The sequence below is a fragment of the Rhagoletis pomonella genome, unplaced genomic scaffold (genome assembly GCF_013731165.1).
Source record: "Rhagoletis pomonella isolate Grant_MI unplaced genomic scaffold, Rhpom_1.0 Rhpom_scaffold_00011, whole genome shotgun sequence".
Lineage (NCBI taxonomy): Eukaryota > Metazoa > Arthropoda > Insecta > Diptera > Tephritidae > Rhagoletis > Rhagoletis pomonella.
This window is the reverse complement of record NW_023458565.1, coordinates 8,505,858-8,527,817: the sequence shown is the minus strand read 5'-3', so window position 1 is coordinate 8,527,817 and position 21,960 is coordinate 8,505,858. Positions and strand designations below refer to the sequence as shown.

The window sequence follows — 21,960 nt, the reverse complement described above, 5'->3', positions numbered from 1 at the left end:
TATAGGTATGTGCATACATATGTAACGTCTGTGGCATGTGCAAATAGTAATGACTAGCGGGTGACAGGTGTTGGAAAGACTATGACAGCATGCTCGACTTAGACTTGAATGACACACTTACTTTTCATTATACGATTCCGGTATTCGTCGTCGCGTTGCATTGTAACACTGCCACCGCCGTTTGAAACCATTGAGCTAACTTGTTCCATTGGTACAATATCCTGCAATGAAAAAATGAAAAAGAAGCAACAATACAACAACATTAACAACCATGAAATCAAGGATTAATCAATTCAGTTGCAATTAAAAGTTTAGTACTTAACATGGTATCTTAATTGGACTGTAATCGATTCGGCTGCAAAAAACACAAGCGAACAAAGAGTTAGACAAAATATATATTTACATGTGTATTGTAATTTATGTCTTATTATACGCTACCCTTTGAAAAGCGCTAAAGTAAAAATTATAATTTATTGGCATACCCGATAGAGGTTGTCCTGCGAAAAATTACTTACTTATTGGACCCAAAATTGCGGGAATACTAAATGGAATTAAAGCTGACAAAGAAGTCAGCACTGATTACATTACGCCTGTTTGGGACTTCAATACGAAGATACCCATTAGGTTCCCGGCTACAGAAGAATGGGATGCAGGACTACCAGCAGCAGAGGGAGGTATAACCATCTACACTGACGGTTCAAAGATGGAACAGGGAACTGGAACCGGTGTCTACTCGAAGGACCTGCAAATCAACCAGTCCTTTCGCCTACCGAACGAATGCAGTGTCATCCAAGCGGAGATCTACGCTATAGATAGTGCGGCTAGTCTTTCACTTAGTAGTAGAGTTCTAGAAGACAAAGCCACTATTTTTGTCGACACTCAGGCAGCACTGAGGGCAATGGGATCTCGAATAGTGAAATCGGTAATGTATAGAAATATCGCACCACGCAGGCTTCACTAAACCGTATCAACGTCGCTCTATTCTGGGTTCCAGAGCATAGCAATATTGAAGGGGATGATGTGGCTCAGAGAAGCCAATAAAAGAAGCGGCTGAGTGGGAAAAATACAAGGGACATACTGAAACTCAATCGATCTGCAGTAAAAGTCCTTATCGGCGCCATCACAGGACATTGTGCTATAGCACCAATGCTTCAATGGTGGCGAATACCAACGAGTACTCTCTACAGAGGCTGCCATGATGAGGATCAGGAAGAGTCAATTGACCACTATCTGTGTCGATGTCAAGGTCTACAGACGAAGCGACTTAAGCACTTGGGTTTACGCTTCTTCAACAGTCTGGGCGAAGTAGCACAGGTGGAACTGTTGGATCTCCTCGGCTCCATCGGGGATAGTAATTGGTTCAGTAAAATAATGACTTAAAGCTACTCTTTCGATTTAGGTACGTGTCTCCTCCTGACGCTCACCATTTGCAATTCTGTCTCCGAGTAAAAGTATGGATTATTCCACGTAAGCCTCCTAACCTTAACTAACCTACTGGAACCACACAATTAAAAAAATATCACTAAAGGGGCTTTTTATATGAAATAGAATCAATCGGACTTTAATGCTTTGCCGCCAATTCAAAGCTACGATCAAAAACTCCATAGTTTTAGTTAATAATGGTGCGAATTTTATATATGTATGTACTACAAAATCCGCTTTTGAGATGGCATCTCTTGCTGCACTTTAGTTTAGAAAGACGAAGCAATAGGAATCGGTATTATATAGACCGTTTTGTGGAATCTCTGGTTCTGGATAAAAACTTCCTCACAAAATTCCCGAGCAGGAAGGAATGGGTAGAAAACCACTTTAATCTACACCAGTGATTCCCATAGTGGTCCAGCTGGACCCGGGAGACTCGACGGGGGTATACGTTGGCGAGAAAAAAATATTGGGGTAAAGAACCAAAATGCTTGCTTGTTAGCCTCTTTATTTAACTTTAATTTTTTTGAATAGTGTATAGTGCTCTTCACGCACTGCTGCACTTACACTCACTTTGTGTCTTCATACGTGGGAAGTCCTTAAATGCCACCTGCAGACTAAAACGAAACGGATGTTGGTATAACACTGAATGGGGCGAGGCGGAAATTGCCCGCAAAGCTTCCTAAAACCCCTCCCGTTTGATAACTCTATTTAAATATTTCATTTAACTTGTCGAATAAAATGATTTCAAATTTCTAAATGGGCGGTAACTATCTTCAAAAATATTTTCGAAAGAAAGCTTTCTCAACCCTCTGTCGTTTGGTAACCATATTAAAATATTTCGTTTGACTGTTTAAGTTAATTGTTTATGAATTTCTTAACTTTACTTTTCGCCTTTCACATTTGGTACCCATACTAAAATATTTGATTTAAATAGTTAAATAAATTGATTTTATGTTTATGAACAGGTGGCAACTCTCTTCAAAAATATGTTTGAACCATTTGTTTGACAACCACATTGTTATAATATTCAGCCTAATTTAACAAATAGCTGATTTTATATTTTTTGAAAAAGTTGCAACCTTCTTCTTAAAAATATGCTATATATATTATAATCCAGCTCATATCCTATAAGTGTGCCAAATTTCATTGCCGTGTTGGCACGAAAGAGTAACAAACATAAACCCTCACTAACTCACAAACTTTCACATTTATAATATTAGTAGGTTCGATTAAAACCATTTTCAATTTCTAAACAGGTGGCATCTCTCTTCAAAATATTTTTCAAAAGAAAGCTTTCTTAACCCTCTCTTGTTTAATACCCATATTAAAACATTTCTTTTAACCTTTAAAGTAAATTGTATTTGAATTTCTTAACAGGTGGCAACACTCTTTAAAAATATTTAGAAATAAATTTGTCGTAAAGCTTTCTCATTTGGTACCCATACTAAAATATTTGATTTAAGTAGTTAATTAAATTGACTTTAAGTTTATGAAATGGTGGCAACTCACTTCAAAAATATTTTCGAAATAAATCGTTTTTGAACTGCTTTTGTTTGACACCCACATTGTTGTAGCATTTTATCTAACTTTGATAAATAATTGATTTTAACTTTCGAAAAAGAGTGGCAACCCCCTTCAAAAGATATCCTATGTATAAGTCCAGGTGATATCCTATAAGCGCGCCAAATTTCATTGAAATACGTGCAGCTATTTTAGCCTGAAAGAGCTACAAACAAACACACTTACTCAAAAACTCACATTTATAATACGTCTTACATGTCCAGGTTTCAAATAACCAACTAATTGTTTGTTTTGTTTTAGGTTTTCTTGCAAGCGTTCAGTTTATCTCTGGCAGTGTCATCTCCCATACTTTCATTGAATAAAGATTTGCGGTCACAGACAAACATTGCTTTAAGGGCGGGCAGTTTCATTAATCATCTTACATTTTCTGAATGAGTTCTAACACAAAAGAAATCAAACGTTCGAAATTAAATTATTTCTACGATAATAATAGCATCGACATTTGCACCACGAATTTGTATGAAATGGAAGTTTAATATAAAGCCACAATATTTCATTTCTTTTTTTATCAGCTGTCTATCTTTCAAACGCTTCAACGCGTCAAGGTTACACAAATACAGAAGCAGAAATGAAAAGGAAAAGAAATACCAAATGAAAAAATCGAAAAACAACAACAAGCATCGCCGTTTCAAATAAAATCCCAAAAGAAATAAATAAATGGATATTTTTTTACGGAGTAACCACAAATTCAAACCACAATACGAAAAGGCCACGTGCTAGACTCTTGAATAGCCTTGACTACGTACACACATATACTGAGCTTAATACCCTTCAATTTCACGGAAATCGTCATTCGCGTCTAAACTGTTATACCTTCATCACTGGAACTTCATCAATTTCCAAAGCATAAACATTCCGCCTCATTGTCAACCGTCGGATTCTCTGTCGATGCTAATTCAACGGAAATTGTTTAACTGCAGAAGTGGACAGCAACTCATTAGCAGTTGAGTTAATTAATTAACAATACAATTACGCAACTACATATTTATTTTCCCATTTTTCTCGATTTAGTACTTCTCCACAATGCCAGCTGTTTATTTTTGTTTAGCTAATACTAAGCTTTAGAAACAACGAAAGAGTCCGAGAACAAATATAGAAAGCGTTGTGGTTAATTCGTATTTCTGCCACTCACTGCGGCTAAAATGATTATATTAGTGGCTTTAGCCCTGACTCTGCTAAAACTTATTTGTTTCATTGCCCGGTAGGGAGGCGGCTTGTATGAAGACTTAAAAGAAAGTGTGCCACTTAGGACGGCAACTAGTCCCAATTAGATTTAAATACATCAAAAACTTCCAACTTTTTATTTTCATTTTATCGGGTAACCTGCCAATACCCAAGCTCTTGGCTACCCTTTCAATAGATCGAATGTGGTGCAAGTAAACAGAAATGCACTGATCACCACCAACTATGATTTCATATGCAATGCATAGGTGTTATCGTGGAGTAGGAATTCCCGCTCTGCCTTGAGGACGAGGAAACTTTTCAACACATTCTTTGTGACTGTCCAGCCTTGGATGCACAAAGATTGATTTATTTTGATGCTCCAATTACCAGTTTCTTAGAAATAGGGAGCCTCACTATCAAGACCCTTTTGGGATTAAGAAAACCGAGGTTGTCTTGGGCATACTGGGTTAAGGACAATTTCTAGAGATACAAAAGACCTTTTAGGTCGTAGTGTCTCTTGTTTTGTCATGCCCCTGCAGTTATTTTATCTTTTCTCGCCATTTCTACGCAATATTTGATACCCAACAGCGAAGAGTTCCGCTTTCTCAGAATATGTGCTTTAGCCGGATGTACAAACATCTGTGACTAGTAGGCCTTCTCGTAGTCTGAAGACGACATTTTGGGTCTACCTTGGTAGTTTAAGCGCATTAGCGTCCAGAAGTGGTGATTGGATTCGTACGACGACGTCCACAGAACGGGAGTCTGTATAGGTGGTAGCAGTATCCCTGTTTATTGCCAGTCTGTACAGTCTCATATCAAATGGTTGTTGTATTAATGTATCATCTGACGTGCCTATATGGAGGTTAAGCATCAAGCAAGCGTCAGTTCGTGTACTCACGTCTGAATCACCCTTACTGGCAGCATCTGGGCCGCACTATGAATGCAGTGTTCTGGCATCATCAGAAGGGATGTCTGTAGCTTTGTCCACTGTATGCTACCACACGAACGTTGCATAGTTTAGAGTCGGCCGCCATATTGCCTTGCCAAAGCTTCCATTGAGCTGGCACGAGATGGAACCTCAACCGTTGTTATGGAGCTGGAACATATTTTGAAGTGAAACTTCTTTAGCGACGGTTGGTTGATTGGAAGTAAATTGGAAAATTCAACGGAAATTGCACACGGAAATGGTGAAACGGAAATTGCATACGGAAATAGTGCAACGAAAATTGCACACGAAAATGGTTGGGACGGAATCAAGTGCTTAGTGTATGCAAATGTTATTAATCTAACAAAAACTTGCTAAAAATGGTTAAAGAATAACATTTAGAAAAAGACCAATACGAGAATGAATGAAATTAAAGGTTTGTACGTACATAGATTAAGAAAAGGATAAAGGCAAAGGTAAAAATAAAACCAAAAAGAAAGATGCGTAAAAATAAAGGCAAAAAGCAAGATAAGGTAAATTTAAACACTTTACTTACACAAAGGCAAAGAGAAATATGTAGATAAAGAAAATGATAAACACAAAAGTAAAAACAAAGATAAATATAAAGAAAAAGATGAGGATGAGGATACCGATAAAAGTAAGGGTGAAGATAGAGGAAAAAAGATTAAAATAAAGGTAATTATAGAGCAAAGGATATAGATAGAGACACGGAGACTCATCTGGGAATTTATTAATTCTCGGGATTCTCGGAACTTGTTGATATAATAATAAATATTTTTATCGGTTTTGTTATCGATATTTTTATCGATTCTGTTATCGAAATTTTTATCGATATTAATATCGATTTCGGTATCGATATTTTCGGACCTTAACGATATCTTTATCGATAACCGATATTTTTGTCGATTTTTTTATCGACTTTGTGACCAATATTTGTATCGATTTTGTTATCGACATTTTTATCGATTTTGCTATCGATAATTTTATCGAATTTTTCATCTGTATTGTTATAGATGTTTTTTTCGATTTTGTAATCGATATTATAATCGATTTTGTCATAGATTTTGTTATCGATTATTTATCGATTTTTCTATCGATAATTTTATAGATTTTTCTATCGACATTTTATCGAATTTGTCGATTTTGTTATTGATATTTTTATTGGTTTTGTTATCGATATTTTGATGGATGGATAAAAATGAATGTAAAGGAAAAGAGAAGAACATAAATGTAATTAGAACGAACGTGGTAAAGGTTGGGATCTAGATAGAAAAAAGACAAAAAATACAACCTTAAGCAAAAGCAGATGTATGTATGTATGTATATTATGCATATTGGTTTTGAGACAAACTAGATATGTAACGTAAGGCGCACTTCCTTTTTTTATTTTTAGTTGGTCTTCTTCGATGCTCGTAATTACTGATTGAGCAAACTCAGAACACAGTAAGTACAATAGTGTGGAGTAGTCGGACCACACTTATGGTTTATTCTTTCACTAAGAAGGATGTTATAGTTTGAAAAATAACAGATATCTGGTTACTTACTGGACATCTGCCACAAAAGTTCGAGCACTTTTGTCTAACAACTTAGAATTAGCAATCTTCCTACCAAGGTTCACTGGCATTCTTAGAGAAATTGAGGGTATCTTGCATAGTCATGGTTAAAGACTTTTCTTAGGTATACAAAATATCTTTCAGATCCCCTTTTTCCAGTTTCATAAAATCTCTACTCCATCAAGATGCAATGATTCCAGCTTCTTCCCTATTGAACCAGATTAGCTGGCGCAGATTGTTATTACTAACTCATCAGCCAATATAATATGCCACCTGCCAATTGCAATAGGCTGCACACCACATTTCCCAAGTAATTGGAGTCAAAAATCACGGATTTTTACTACAAATACGTTTATGAAGCTTTTTTCAACAAAAAGTGCTGTTACAGTTGAAGAAAGTAGTTTCGCAACTAAAACTAGTTCTCATAATCAGTTAAGTTGCACAATTACTGCGTGGAATTTATTTATTTACAAACTAATGATAAGTTTGTATGTTTGTGTGACATGAGATGACAGCCGTTTTTCGAACGTACATATGTGACCAAATGTCATACAAATTTGTGGTCGATTGCCTTTTTTTGTCATTAAAGCGCGTTAAGCATACATGTACTATTTATAGTCACATACATACAGTAATTTTCATTTAATATGAAGGTTTGCCTAATATTTACTAAGTACATATTTAAACACAAGCATATGTACATATGTATATATATGTGTTTTAGCATTTATGTACGCTCGTGCTGTGCCATGTCATTCCCTCCAGGGGTATTTACTAAGCATCAAGGTCTTAATGGGCGAAATGCCCAGCATGTCGTATACGTAATTATTGTGGTTATGCATTGTGATTTTGATTCCCCCTAAAGATATGTCAAATGGATAAAAATAAACCGTTATTTACACGAATATGTTTGCACAATGTACTATTTGTGTTTATTTGTGTAATGAAATGCTGAAAAAAAGGTAATGTAATGAGTGTGCTGTAAGTAGTATTTACATAATTGTAGGATGTATACTTATCTCGGCTGCAAATTAATTTAGTATGAAAATAATAAATATATATACTTATGAGAGCGCTCTTGATGACATAGAGATGTAAACGCAAGTAAATGATACTTTCATTTTTCTCGAGTGTAATTACGAGTTTTATGGTGTAATGCTTACCTTGAGATATTATATCACTTGAGGTTGGCTTCCTATGACACCTTAAGTAAATGGTCTTTTTGGTCTGCTAAGCAAAACTGATGTGTAAAAGACGCTATTGAATTTAGGGGAGAATATGTAGAATCTACATATAATTTCTAATATGCATGAGTGAAGAATTTTATAATAACAAAACATTTTAGAGATATAGGGGCTGTTTTTTTAGGCTAGATATATATAACGATTATTTTTTGCTCTTTTTACTCGGTTTTTTTATCAAAAAAATTTAGCTTTTTAATTTTCAGGCTCTTATAAAAAGTAATTTAAAAATCAAGAGTTTCTTCTTTTCGAAAATTCCGAACTGCCCAAAAAAAAAAATCCGAAAACATAATCTGAAAGTTCATGAGGAATTTATTCAGAATCCCTAATCTTTATACTAGGCTTTTGGCCGTTTGTTGTCCGCATTGATTATACTTTTGAAAACACAGAACCACCAAACTAATCGCAGCCCTTCCTTTTATCTGTAACCCTGAGGCAGATGGGTGTACTCTTTTGTGTGAAATTACCTGAGGAACTTCAATTTTCCTTACGAGATCCTGAAGAAATGGATGAATTGGGATGCTGATTTATACAAAAAAGGGTTTGACGTAAAAAATTGTCCGGGAAGACTTGAGCATGGTAATTTGGTTAGTGAACCGTGGACACGCTGTAAAACCTACAAAGACAGCACTGATATAGGCTAGCAGAAAGTACAAGACACAAGACACCTGATCCTTAAAGGCGTTGGGTTGACGTTTTCAAAATTAATGTAAAAACTACAAAATGAAAGCCAAAGTATTTGATTGGGCTCCATGAAAGTAAAGAGAATGTCATAATGATTTTTGGAGTACACATCTGGCCCGGTACACTGGCCGTCCTCCTTCAAAACCGTGAGCGTTATGGTTCTTAACATTACGCTTTTCATAGCACCCATCGAATTCGTAGGTATGGCTCATGCGATTGGGTCTGATGGTCAACGAGGACATCGAAATATCAACTGTCATCAAACAAACAGTCAGCGCAATCACCTCACTGTTAACAATTATAATTTCGAGAAAGTGGAGCATTTCGTTTACTTGGGAACCTGTCAGTATCGAAATTCAACGCAGTGTCACTCTTTGGACTCAGTAGGAGTAAAGTCCTCTATCGACACAGGAAAACCACACTCAATAAGTCACTCATCATGCCCGTGTTGGTATGTGGCGCAGAAGCATGGACAATGGCAACATCCGATCTGTATGCAGGGGCGACAAAGGAGATAACTTCTCGTATCTCAACTGATAGCCAAGTCACAATCAAACACAGAACTCGCTCAAAATGCATTAAAAGCTAGTAGGGAATGCTTGATTTTTCAGCTAATAATATATTGGCCCGTACATAATTTGTTAGTGTTTGGCCGAGCTTCTCCTCCGCTTTTGGCGCGCGCGTTGATGTTGTCACACAAAGGGGAGGAACCTACAGTTTTACGCCGACTCCAAACTCTCGGAGGTTTGTCATTGCCTGCCTAAAGGCGACCTCTATTAGAAAACAATTTTTTGAAGTGAAACTTCTTTAGCGGCGGTTGGTTGGTTGGGAGTAAATTGGTGAATTCAACGGAAATTGCATACGGAAGTTGCACACGGAAATGGTTTGGACGGAATCAAGTGTTTATTAAATGTATGCAAATGGTAAAAATTTAACAAGTACTTGCTAATAAGAGACTAAAGAATAACGCTTAGAAAAAGACCATTATGAATATGTAGATGAAGAAATTGATAAATATAAAAGTAAAAACAAAGATAAATATTAAAAAAAAGATGAGGATGAGGATACCAACAAAAGTAAAGATTAAAATAGAGGAAGAAAGATTAAAATAAACCGTATAGCTAGAACCACAGAGACCCAATCTGGGAACTTTATGGATATTTCTATCGAAAATTTTATCGGTATTGTTATCGATTTTGCTATCAATATTTTCGGAACTTGTCGATAGCTTTAGCGATTTTGTTGTCGATATTTTTATCGATTTTGTAATCGATATTATAACGAATATTGTTATCGATTTTGTCTTTGATTTTGTTATCGACTTTTTTATCGGTATTTTTATTTGTATTATTTTATCGATTTTGATATCGATATTTTATGTTTTTGTTATAGATATTTTCATCGATCGTCTGCCAACATTTTTCTATGGAGCATTTCATGATATTACAAAAACAACAGATATTAGACAGCCGCCATCCTTGCTGCTTTCACAGCATTAGTAAATTGGCAGAGTGTGTTATCTTGGCCTTGTACAGCTGGTGGTAGATTTTACCACATACATAGTTCTAGAAATTTAACATTCTTAGTTTCTTTTATGGAGTCTTAATTTCTACTTGTATTAATTTCATATTAATACCATATTTATTCTTACTTTAAAAATGATCCTAATCCCTAAACCCACTTGTATGACTCTGTGAGTTACCTTGCTCATCTCTTATAAACTCGATCAATTAGATTTATTTTGAAAGATATCTTAGCTAAGCGCTTTCAAGAAACTTTTAAATAAGTTAAATATTCTTCATCTTTCCTTGACTCTCCAACAATTGTAAACTTTCTTCTCAGCCAATTTATTTACGCATTTATTTTTAGCACGTACACTTTCGACTGTTCAGCACAAAATATCAGCAGTCTTTCGCATTGCCGTTATGTCTGCATACACATGTACATACATATTTACATAGTTCACTACGATTCAATGACATTTACAACGTTATCCATTGTCAATATTCCCATTACAGGCGACAAAAAGTTTATCAGGCAAATTGAAAGTTTACACTGTAGCCACACACACAGCCACAAACACTAACATAGCAACCAACAATGGGAGACGTGACAGTGACAGAACCGCAATGACGATATCAGCTGCCGCATACACAAACACATATCGCACACAGTCTTCAAAAGATGCACAACTCAAAATTTGGCGTTTTTGAGATTAAGCGCTAAAAATGTACGCAGAGCTTTTATTTGTCTTCCGGCAAAAAGTTGGAGCAAATTTTTGTTATAATTTGTTAAAAAAAAAACCTAAGGTAAAGTCGCCTTTGCCCATATGATGATCACGGGCTAAGAAATAGTTTTTTGCATTATCTGACAAACGTATTATTTTGAGTTGTGACTCTTTTGAAGACGGTGTGCGATATGCAGTACACATGGATACGCAAGCAAATTAAAAAAAATATAAATTTTAAATTTATTCACAGAGCAAATAAGCGTGCAAGAAAATTGCGTATGAATTTTTCATTTTTATCGATCATCAAACAGAATACTTATGCACCTAATACCTGCACATTTACGTATGCACCACAGCCTTGGTAAATAAAAAATATACATATCTGTAGTACTCGCACTAAGTAGCGGCTTCTACAAGCAGTTAATCCTTAGAAAGTTCTCGTATTTTCGCCTGTCTCATCGTCCGACTTTTTGATGTAACTATGGACATGTGAACCACTTATTTCAGACATCTGGCAAAACTCTCAGTAATTAACCGCAAAATGAAGGTGTGCCGCCTGCAAAATTTATAAGCACCACGTCATTCGATTATCGAAAGTTGGCGAAATTTCTGCTTTAGAAGTGGCAATGGTTCATACTCAGTAAAAATACTGTTTTGTGTCGGCGATCAGAAGCCACTCTTTGTTAGGAAAAGACTCTTAATGAGCCAGGATATTTTCCAAATTAGTACGTATACAGCTGGCGTTTATCTTTGATATCAAAACTACTGTCTTTCAGGCAGAAATTTTTGCTATAACTTGTCGAACATACTCGGTCTACTCGGATAGTCAAGCAGCTAAGAAGTCATGTAAGGCTACTCTCTATGGGTAGAATAATATTGAGGCTGAGAGAACATTACCGGCATAGTACCATTACGCTTAGGCTGGTACTAAGACATACAGATGTCAAAGAAACGAAAAATATGGCCCACCAGCTAAATAGCACCAGTTCGGGGGACGGTTTATCGCCTTTGTTGAAGCCCCACACATCGGCGAGAGTCGACTTCTTTTCTTGAATAAGTGCTCCAAAAGGATTGGAGTAAGAAACTTGGCTTTACGTGCTTCGACAGAAGTATTCTTATGAATAGAGCTCGGAAAACTACGCAAGTGCATATTTATGTTTAACTTCACGGATAATCCGTACCTGGTTAGAAACTCATTATAGGGGAAAGTGAGTTAATTTTGCATATTTTTGTAAATATTTTGCATATTTGCTAAAAATTAAGAATTATAATCACATCACCCCGACGGCAGCCCTTCTAACTCTGCACCTTCAATGTATACAAGAAATTCCCAAGGTGAATTATTTCCTATTGATGGCATTGCTAATTGTGGCAACCAGATTTTGCAAAGACATATTATGTGATGAGAGTACCTCCCTAGGAATACGCAACTCTACCAATCTTTCCAGACATTTTAACATTCAGGATGTCAATCTTAGGTTAGCATAAAGGCGATTTCAATCAGCGTCCAAGCTTGTATTATGTAGGCAAGTGCTGTGGAAAATCTTTTTCAATGTCGCCAACAAAAAATCAACATGTTCTTTAAGTAAAATAGGTAGGATGCCATCCAGACCGGTCAAAAGACACAAAAGCATATTTTAAGGCATCTTCATTCGCCACAGTACTGGCAACAAACCAGTTGACACCTTGACACAGTGGTTCTCGCATTCCCTCCCTCTCCAGTAGAAGGAGAGGAAGGCGTAACCGCCACCTGATATCCAGGAAAAGGAGTCTCTAGATGAAAATAGAGAGAGTATCAATCCTAGTGCCCGTTAAAGAGCTTTCAGGTTTCTTAAGTGAACCCAGCGGTGCGGTTTTGTCCTTTTTCAGAACTGTTACAAGCGTAACCGTTTGACCCAAGGTTTCAATTCTGCTGCAGTAGTCTTTAATAGAAGCCCTCTTCGGCAGAGTGAATTAGCCTCGTATACTCTCTTTGCGTGCAGTGCTAGCGTTCCCAGTGCATTTATAAATTAGTTCTGAGGGCCCGGAAGCTTTCTCGACTCACCCCTCGACTTATAAAGCTCCTTGTTCCACCAGGGAACAGGCTTACGGGTAATATATGGACGAGATGCACAAACCTTTTCGAGCCTGTGGTCCGAGAGCGAATCTTCCCTAAGGCTCTCCAGTTTAGGACTGACCCTCCTAACCGAAAGTTAGATAGGGTATCAATCACTTTCTGTATTCTGGGCGTAACAAATGTTGGCTTAGTGCCCACATTCAAGATATTCAACCGACTTGACAGAATATACTCGAAAATCCGATCTACCCTCGCGTTACATTTGCTGCTGCCCCAGATTTTACTCTGCGCAACAGGATTACAACAAATGATCAACCCAACGTTCCGTTACTCGCCGTATTTCACAAGTATTGAAAGTACGCGTAAGAAATAATGCAATATTTCCAACAATTTTTTGTCCTTGAACCTCAACCCTCGCTGCCAACAAAAAGTCCTGACAGCAGAACTGTGCAAATTTGGTCACATTGAAGTGAGAAGACACTATAAGACGTGCTCTGGGTCTGACCGAGTTTACGTCGGATAGAATGTTGCCACTCTCCTCCAGGATGCGCTCCTGGTATATGGCGCAATCTTGCAGTTTTATGCAATGTCACTATTTTCTGGAATCCTGATGAGGTTAATTTGGGAGTAGCTTCAAGCAATTGAGCGAGAAAAAGGTTGGACATTCCCTTACTAGTTTCCATCATAGCATGAACGATCATAAGGCAGTGATTGCCACTTGGCTGTGAGGGTAGTTATTTACACCCTTATAATCGGTATTACACTGCTGAATAGTCAATTGGCTATCTCAATTATAACGGACATCTGTAACTGTAATACGCTACAAAAAATTACGCAGAGTTCCTGTTACATAGAATACACCTCCTCTAACCCTGCCGTCCCATTTCGACACATCCCTGAAAATACTAAGTCTTCAGTTAAGTCTCGGCTTCAGAGGTTAACTCCCTGGGCGGGATGTGTGTGTACAAGAATGCGATCGAAATTAGCTTTGGTGTGCACCGATCCGTATCTCCAGGTATGAATTTGAATTTTCCAAATATGGCCGATTCTCTTCCACATAGCGCTTTTCAATAAATATTTGGCTTCCAGGACCACACTGAAATACTCGACCTGGTCAGAGGATACAAATGGAATGCCACCACTAGACATTGGGCACTTTATAGCTCATTGTTGACAGTGCGGACTAATTTCGTACTGAGTTTATACAGGGTATCCAGAGACTTTTCTATGCCGATGAATGCCAAGTAGTCAGCCTAGACGATAAGCTGAACTTCCTAATATTTCAAACTCCTGCAGCAGGTCCTTGAAAACGACCATCCAGAAAATTATAAATCACATTACCAGAGAGGAAACCGAAATTATACTTCTGGGACACTACTAGAAATAGACAAGTAGACAAAGTACTTGCCTGCGGGTTAAAGCGAAATTTGAAATGTTCTGTCCTCATACTTCCTCTCCTTCCCTTCGTTTTGTTAAATTTTTTTTGGTCGAATTTAAGGTCTTCCGGATCAGTTAATGTTGAAGACATATTTTAATTCGTTTCTTAATCTCACCATCATAGATTTACGGAATAAGGCATCTGGTCAGAATGAATTAATTTCCAGTTAGGCATTCATTGTCCTGTTTTTAAGAGCTGCGCTTATTGTGCACAAATAAAGCAAAATAAAATTTGAAATAAAAGTCGCAAAAAGTTTCAAAGCAAAAGTAATGTCTAACCTTGCAATGTTTGATTTTATGCACTCTTATTTTCAATATCAATTATTTGCTTTGCCAACCAACAGTATTGCATTCCTTTGATCCTTTTCATTTGGGGCCTTTTGTTATTTTCACTAAATTATTTTTCATTTTAGACACTCATCCTCCAATTTGAAACCAAAATTCATATAAAAATGTTCAAATTCATTTCCAATAATTCACCCGATGCCACCAGAGATTCATTAAACTAGTCCCCCAGGACACTAAGCAATACTGTCAGAACACCACAGACCGGCCATCAATTACATTTCAATTTCATTTAGAATTTGTAGTCTTTATTGAGGTCACCCAGATGAAATGAACTAAAATTTAGCCGACCGACCCAGCTACTAGGAATTGGTTTGTCGTGCAAACTGAATGTTTTGTGTCGGTTTTCAATACAAACAGACGCGTACACACACACATAAACAAAGCTTGTAAGTGACAACAAAAGAGTAGGGAGCAATAAATACATACCATGCTAATTGTGAAAGAGACATTTTTCGGAGGAACCTCGCGTTAACCAAAAATAAACTTTTTAAGTTATGTATGTATGTACTAGAAAACTTTAGATTTGAGACCATTTGTGAAAATGTCACACCTGTTAAAATCCTCTCTAATTGTAGTGTAAAACATGATTTCTTCATGACTTTAAAAGCCTGAATTTTCAGAATTTTTGGGACTTTTCACGAAATTTTACTTTCCGTGAAACTTTAAGATTTTTTTCGGAACTTTTCGGTATAGTTGATTCCATTCATTCAAATTTATTTCGTGCTGTTGCAAGCGGCTCTGTAATTGACAAATAGATGGTACGTGCCGATTCTAGTCTTTTCCAAGATTTGGCGTAGTGTTAATACCTGGACTATTGTGAATTTTCCAGGTCTAAAGTCACACTGACGAGTACACATTTAGTTCGTTGACGGTGGGCTTTAGTATTTTACACAATACTCTAAAAAAGACCTTACATCCGAAGCATAGACGGCTGATCGCGCGCCCATTTGTTAGATGGGATTCGTCAAATTCTGATGTAAGCTCAGCCGATCCAGAGTCGAGTGTCGCTTTCACCCTGCTATGTTGTCTTCGTTATCGGATGGTGACATCTACCAGCTAGTTCATGTGCCGCTTTGGCAGAAAGAAGCGCTCCACTTCTGCACGGAATGCAGCCCATGAGCAAATTTCCGGTCTTCGCACGCGATATAATTTGAAGCGTCTTCCCGCGGCGTACCTACGTAGGGTTGGGAGAAGGTTTTTCAGTTGTATGCGGGAGCACTCGGCTAGTTTTCCGATCCTCTCGAGGAATTCGTATACGTCCCAGCGGCGGCCACTATTCATCAGTTCGCTGTCGCCCATCTCGTTACGTCTTTATGTAGCGCGCTTTTTCACTTCTGCCTTTGGGCTTGAGTTTCTGGTCTGGATGGAAGAGGTATGGCCGAGTGACAGCTCCACGGAACTCTTTTCAACAGTTTAAACCTCATCTTACTGTTCTCTCAGTAGTTCTTACGTTGATTTGCAGTTGTGTCATACTCAGAATTCGAGTGGATGCATGCACCTTATCAACTCTACATCGCCGCACTTGCTATCGTACCTCGTCATAGCGACTAAGCGGCATATTTTTTCTCTGAATGTTTCGGACACTAGCGAAGACGATAAGCCGCAGTCCATTAGCGACCTTTCTCTCTCCCACCACAAATTCTACACCGAATTTGCGCTTCTTTACATTGCAACTGTGGTAGACATCGCAAGACTCCACGATTAACTTACCTTGCCCCATCTATGGCATTCTTTGGATGGCGCTGGTGTCAGCCTCTGTTTTTTCCGAAATCCAACCAGCCGGGCAGAGGCACTTTCTCCATTAAAGGTCCGGATATTCCAGGTTTGTCGTGGCATGTTTTTTCATTGGGCGCCTTCTCACTTTAGCTCGCTCGCAAACGGGGGTTTTGGTCGCTGCACAGGGATACGAGATATAAATGTCTTGACGTAGTGAACCGTACACTCGGAGGTTTGTCATTGATTGCCGAGGGGCGACCGCTATTAGAAAAACAACTTTTTAGCTTCTTATTTTTTGATTTTGAGTTGAACCGGGCTTGAACCCAGGCCCTGCAGAATGATAGCGCGCACTGCCAAATACTACACCACCGCGCTAGCCCCGCGAAACTAATACGACTGTGTAAAATGACGTTGAGAAATACCTCCACTAAAATTGGGAAGGTCCTCCGTTTGATACCAAACGAGGTTTTGCAGATGGCGAATACCTTTCATGTGATTTCTTTAATCTGATGGTAGGGAAGATAAAAAAGGCGTAACAAGAAACGTCAATAAAAGAGCACGCGCGACATGGAACTCACATCACTGTTGATAGTTACAAGTATGAAAAAGTAGACGACTTCGTTTTTAACGATCCAGCGACAACACCAATAAAAATACCAGCCTTCAAATCTAACGGAGAATATCTCTTGGCAACAGATGCTACTTTGGACTGTGTAGGTGGATGAGAAGTTAAGTCCTCTCAGCAACGGAGAAATTCAAGGTAATTGTGCGGCGGACGAGGTTGTGAGGAAGGGAACCACCTGTCTGACGTCAACTCCTCTCCTGCAGCGGGCATACCCCTATCTACCTGTAACACATGGCTCAGGAAATACTTCGTTGAGAAGACAAACAAAAGATGGTCGGAAGAACCCACGTCTGGGACGACTCAACAAATCTGGCCTAGACTCAGGCCTTAAAAAATTTACTTTTTTCCGGCAGGTGAACCTGGGACCGATCTATTCGAAAAAATCCTATTATGGTCCGATTTGCTTAAAATTTGTTACGTAGGTAGCTTTTTGCCTAGATTAGCACATAGGATCCTTTTTACGTATTTTACTGGGTTCCTGTATAGGTTAGGTTCACAACTTTAAACGCCAGGTGGCCAGGTGGATTTACTACTAAAAATTTCATTTACGATCTGATCTGGCTAATATTCAAAACATGTATTGGTAACGTGAATAGAAATATTGCAGCGGAAAAAATTTATCGACAGTGGCTCTGGAGTCGAATTATTACTAAAAATCATATTTTTGATCCAAGTTGCCTTATAATCGCGACAACTTAAAACGCAAGGTGGCGCTGGAGTCGAGTTATTGCAAAAAATCGTTAAGTGAAGTCATTCGGAGACACCAGGCATCAAAGTCAAATTGCCACCATAACCATTGCGGTCCTTGATTTACGGCGACTGAACAGAATAAAGACAATTAATGGTGAATTTTAGTGAAAACGTTAGACTAAATGTTTCAATAAAAAAATCAATTTTGGTCGGGACAAAGTTCGTCGAGTCAGCTAGTAAATCTATAAATTAGACATTTTCAGCCTACCATTAACATGCTCTCCACATACTGCCTTACCACCTGCATACACATACAGCTAGCAGTAACTGTTGCCTACCGATGCATACCCACGCATACATAAATACTGCAAAGGTGAAATCCCGAAAAAAAGCAGAACTCAATTAAAGTGAGACACAAACAATACAACAGTTTTTTTATTATTTATATAAATGCAAATTTACTGCTTTCAAGCTGCACTTGACAGGACAGCACCAAAGCCAAGCACACAGAAATCATGGAAAGACAGCAATGACATACATAATAAAAAGAACAAAGGAAACAAAAAAAAAATGACAAAACATAAATAAATGACAAGAGCATATTGGAGGGGGTAGCAAGCAGGTTGACAAGATGTAGGTGCGGAAGAGTGGATGAGGTAGTCTGTAAAGGGGTTGTGAGGATATGTGAGGTGATGGGAGTGAATGTGGGGGGTGGACAATTGGCGTAGGAGGGCATACATACCAGCAAAGAAATGTATGTAGTTATGTTGAGGTAGGGAATGCAACTTCTGGCTAGGCGAAGTAGTGCGGAAACGCAGGTAATTGTTGTTAGGTTGACGTAGGTTGTGGATGCAAATAAAGCTGGGTATGTAGGGCAACATGTTACGCTGAGCAAACACAACAGTTAGCTGGCTACTGGCACAATACTTTTGTTGTTATTAGAAAAATGTTAACAACAAACAAAAAGCAAACGCAAATACTTGAGCACTTGAGAGCAGTGAGGCAATATAAAAAGGATAAACAAACTCACACCGGATGAAAAGTACCTAAATAAATTGAAATAGAATGTAGGAAATCGGAAAAATGCTGACTACTCCAAGGATTCCAACGCAATAGGCACAGGAAACTAATTTGAAAATTTTTATTTACAGTGAGGCGCACAAGTGTTCACATGAAGATTTTTTTTTTAATATTCACAAGGTCTTTAAAGTTAAATTTTTGTTTTTACAAAAATATTGTAAATGCTTTAGCCAAAACCATATAACTCGAAGTTTTAAAATGTATTCAAAATTCAAAAAAAAAATCAACAAATTTTCAAAAAAATTTCGAAATTTTTAAATTGAATTTTAAGAACATTTCTGAATATGCAGTTTTATAGCCCATAATATTTAAGTCTCACGGAATGCAAGTTTCAAGCGGTTAAATAATCGCGTTGATTTTTAATTTCTTTTGCAAACCGATTTTTGCACTTTTTCATATAAACATGAGTTTCTTATAAAATACCAGGAAATACCCGGCGTGCTTCACAGCATCTTAAAAATATTTTTGTGTTGTTATTCCCTTCCAAAACTCTATGGCTTCATTCATAAAAAAAAATAAAATAGACTTAAAGAGCTTTATAAAGTAGGATTTTAAAACAAATTTTCGATTTATGAAGCATTCTTTATTTTTTATGAATGTGGATGTTAGTCTGTATATTTTCGAAGGTATTTAGAAAGTAGGTAAAGTACTACTGGAAATCTAATTTATAATCTTATAACTCGAGTCTACCATCGCGTACTTTCATCGAAAGTTTACTAATTCAATACTTACTTTATCATGCAAATTTAACTGAATTAAATTTTTCAAATAGGTGGCAACCCGCCTAAAAAAAATATTTCCGACATTAAGCTTTGTTAAACCTTTTAGCTTATTTAGCTTATATATTTCGTTTATTCTATCAATTTAATTTTCGGCAGTAAAATATCCTAAACTGCTTTACTTTGATACCCATGTTAAACCTCTTTCTTTTGACAGCCAAATTGCAATATTTACTTTATCTTATTAATTTACATAAATTGCAATTTTGAAAACGGTGGTAACTTTCAATTTTTTTTCTATATTTTAAGTTAGACTTCTAGCAATTCATCGGCGAAAACTGCATTCAATCTTATGCATTAGTTTTCGAGTGATATGCGTACAAGCATACAGACAGACAAATATTTTTAAATATTGTTGTATTGGCTTCAAAAACCGCAAACGAGTCCGCAAAAAAAAATATTTAAAAAACAAATTTTTTATTCACTTGAAACTTGCACTTTATTTTACTTAAATTTTGTGAGTATAAAACTATATACGCAAAAATATTCTACAGATTCAGATTAAAAAATTCGAAATTTTTATGAAAATTTGTTGAATTTTTCTAAACTTTATGTAAAGTTTGAAACTTCAATTTATATGGTTTTGGTTAAAGCATATAAACATATTTTACGTTTATAAAAAAACAAGAAAAAAGTTGTAACTGCAAAGGGTCACTGCATGTACTAAATATATTTATGTATATTAGGGCAGGTCAAATTGTATGGGACTATGCGGGTATAGGCCAGAAGTATTCTACGTGATATTTTAAACAAAATTTCCGAAGAAATAATGGGTATAAAATCAATTTGTAGTTTGCCAAATTGCGAAAACGGGTTTCTTAGCAATTTGTTGCAGTGTCGTAAAAAAGTGCTTAAATTTTTTATAAAAACATCGAATACGGAATCCATTTCTGCACTTATTTTTCTCCCAAAACTTCCATCAGAAGGCGCAACAGTAAAAATTTTCACATTTTCTTGGAAACATATTTTCGCAATTTGGCAAACACCAAAAAAAAAAATACTGGCCCGCCCTAATGTATATATATGAGCATGGTTGCTTTGGCTCACCTCGTAGCGTGTGTCAATTTCAGGCAATTTCTCCAGAAACTCTTCGACCATGATTCATTAAGAAATCCAGAGAAATTGAAGCTGCCTCGTCCACAAATTCAAGCTTCTCGAATTGGCACCTTTGTGTGAGTTTGCTGTTTTTAGGCAAATTTTATGTATATACAATTAACACTACAAGTAATTAGTTTAGTGAAAAAGTTTTTAGTTGCGTAGCATTTACAAAAATCCTTTTTTACAAATAATTCGATTTTATAACTTTTTTTTAAGTCTCTCGTCACTCAGTCTGTGCCCAGGTAATTTACATAAACTGCTACTGCAATGGTTTTGGTAGCCACCAGAAAAAAGCAACAACCTTTTATACACTTTCACACTTGTTGAAGAGCACTGCTGAACACGGATTAACTGTGATTACACTGTTTGCAATACTTATTTGCTCGATTTGCACACACGCACACAGACACACAAGCCCCCCACCTCGCTGCTGTCGTCGCACTGCGCAGTTTGCAATTTCGTTATTTGTCTTCTAGAACATTACTTCGACACTGCTTCCGCTGCGTCCATTGCTGCCGCTGACTCTGCCCCTTCTACTGTCTGCACTGACGCTGCACACACACACACACCAACGTGCGATGAACTCAATCATACCTTGACTGAACCAATAACTAGCGGTCTCAACCAGTGCCAAACCAACTAACTCCGTCTAATAGCCAAACCGCACCATCACAGCACGTCTCACCTTGCGGCCGCTCTTGTACTGAATGTGCTGAACAATTTAATCTCACAACGCGAATTACGCAAATTTATACGCAAAGCTGGAGTGTGCCACAATATTCCTTAGCTGCTAGATGTGTGCTGCTGCCGCCAACTCGCTGAATAATCGCCGCCACAAATTTGAGTCCCTCTCTACAGACAAACCGCACACCAACATACGCGTACCAATACTAATGTACTGCCAACGAAAACACTCGACGGCCAATGGACCAAGTGCAGCTTCAAACTAAGTAAATCCAAACTGAAAATTTATTTGTAGTTTTATATTCAACACGCCAGCCAGACACCATCAAACTCTCCTAAATATAAATGTATGTACGAATATGTAGAACGGATACAACACAAACCAGCTGCCGAAAACTAAAATGTCACACTACAAACACAGCGCGACCTCTGTCAGTGCACAAGTCGAACTGAGCATTCGACAAGAAGCTAACGTGTCTATATGATAAAAATCGAAAGGACACACTCGCACACAAACACACACACATTTTGTATAGCGTGTGAAAGTTGCAAATGCTGCTTTTAGAGCAAGATGCTTTTGTAAGTGTATGCGTGTTGCGCCACCTACCAACCCTACAGCCTAC

At 37.4% G+C, this 21,960-nt stretch overlaps 1 protein-coding gene across 1 annotated transcript in view; it reads right to left on the bottom strand.

Annotated features, from left to right (window-relative positions):
* LOC118747146 (band 7 protein AGAP004871-like) overlaps positions 1-20,832 on the bottom strand; it is a gene marked incomplete at its 3' end in the record, with an annotated part of 339,213 nt that extends 318,381 nt beyond the window's left edge. The window contains exons 1-2 of the mRNA XM_036481133.1: positions 20,603-20,832; positions 122-221 (exon numbers count right to left, since the gene is read on the bottom strand). Coding sequence (XP_036337026.1) covers positions 122-221; positions 20,603-20,653 — 151 coding nt within the window. The remainder of the gene's footprint in view (positions 1-121; positions 222-20,602) is intronic.
* Between the last annotated feature and the right edge of the window lie 1,128 nt (positions 20,833-21,960).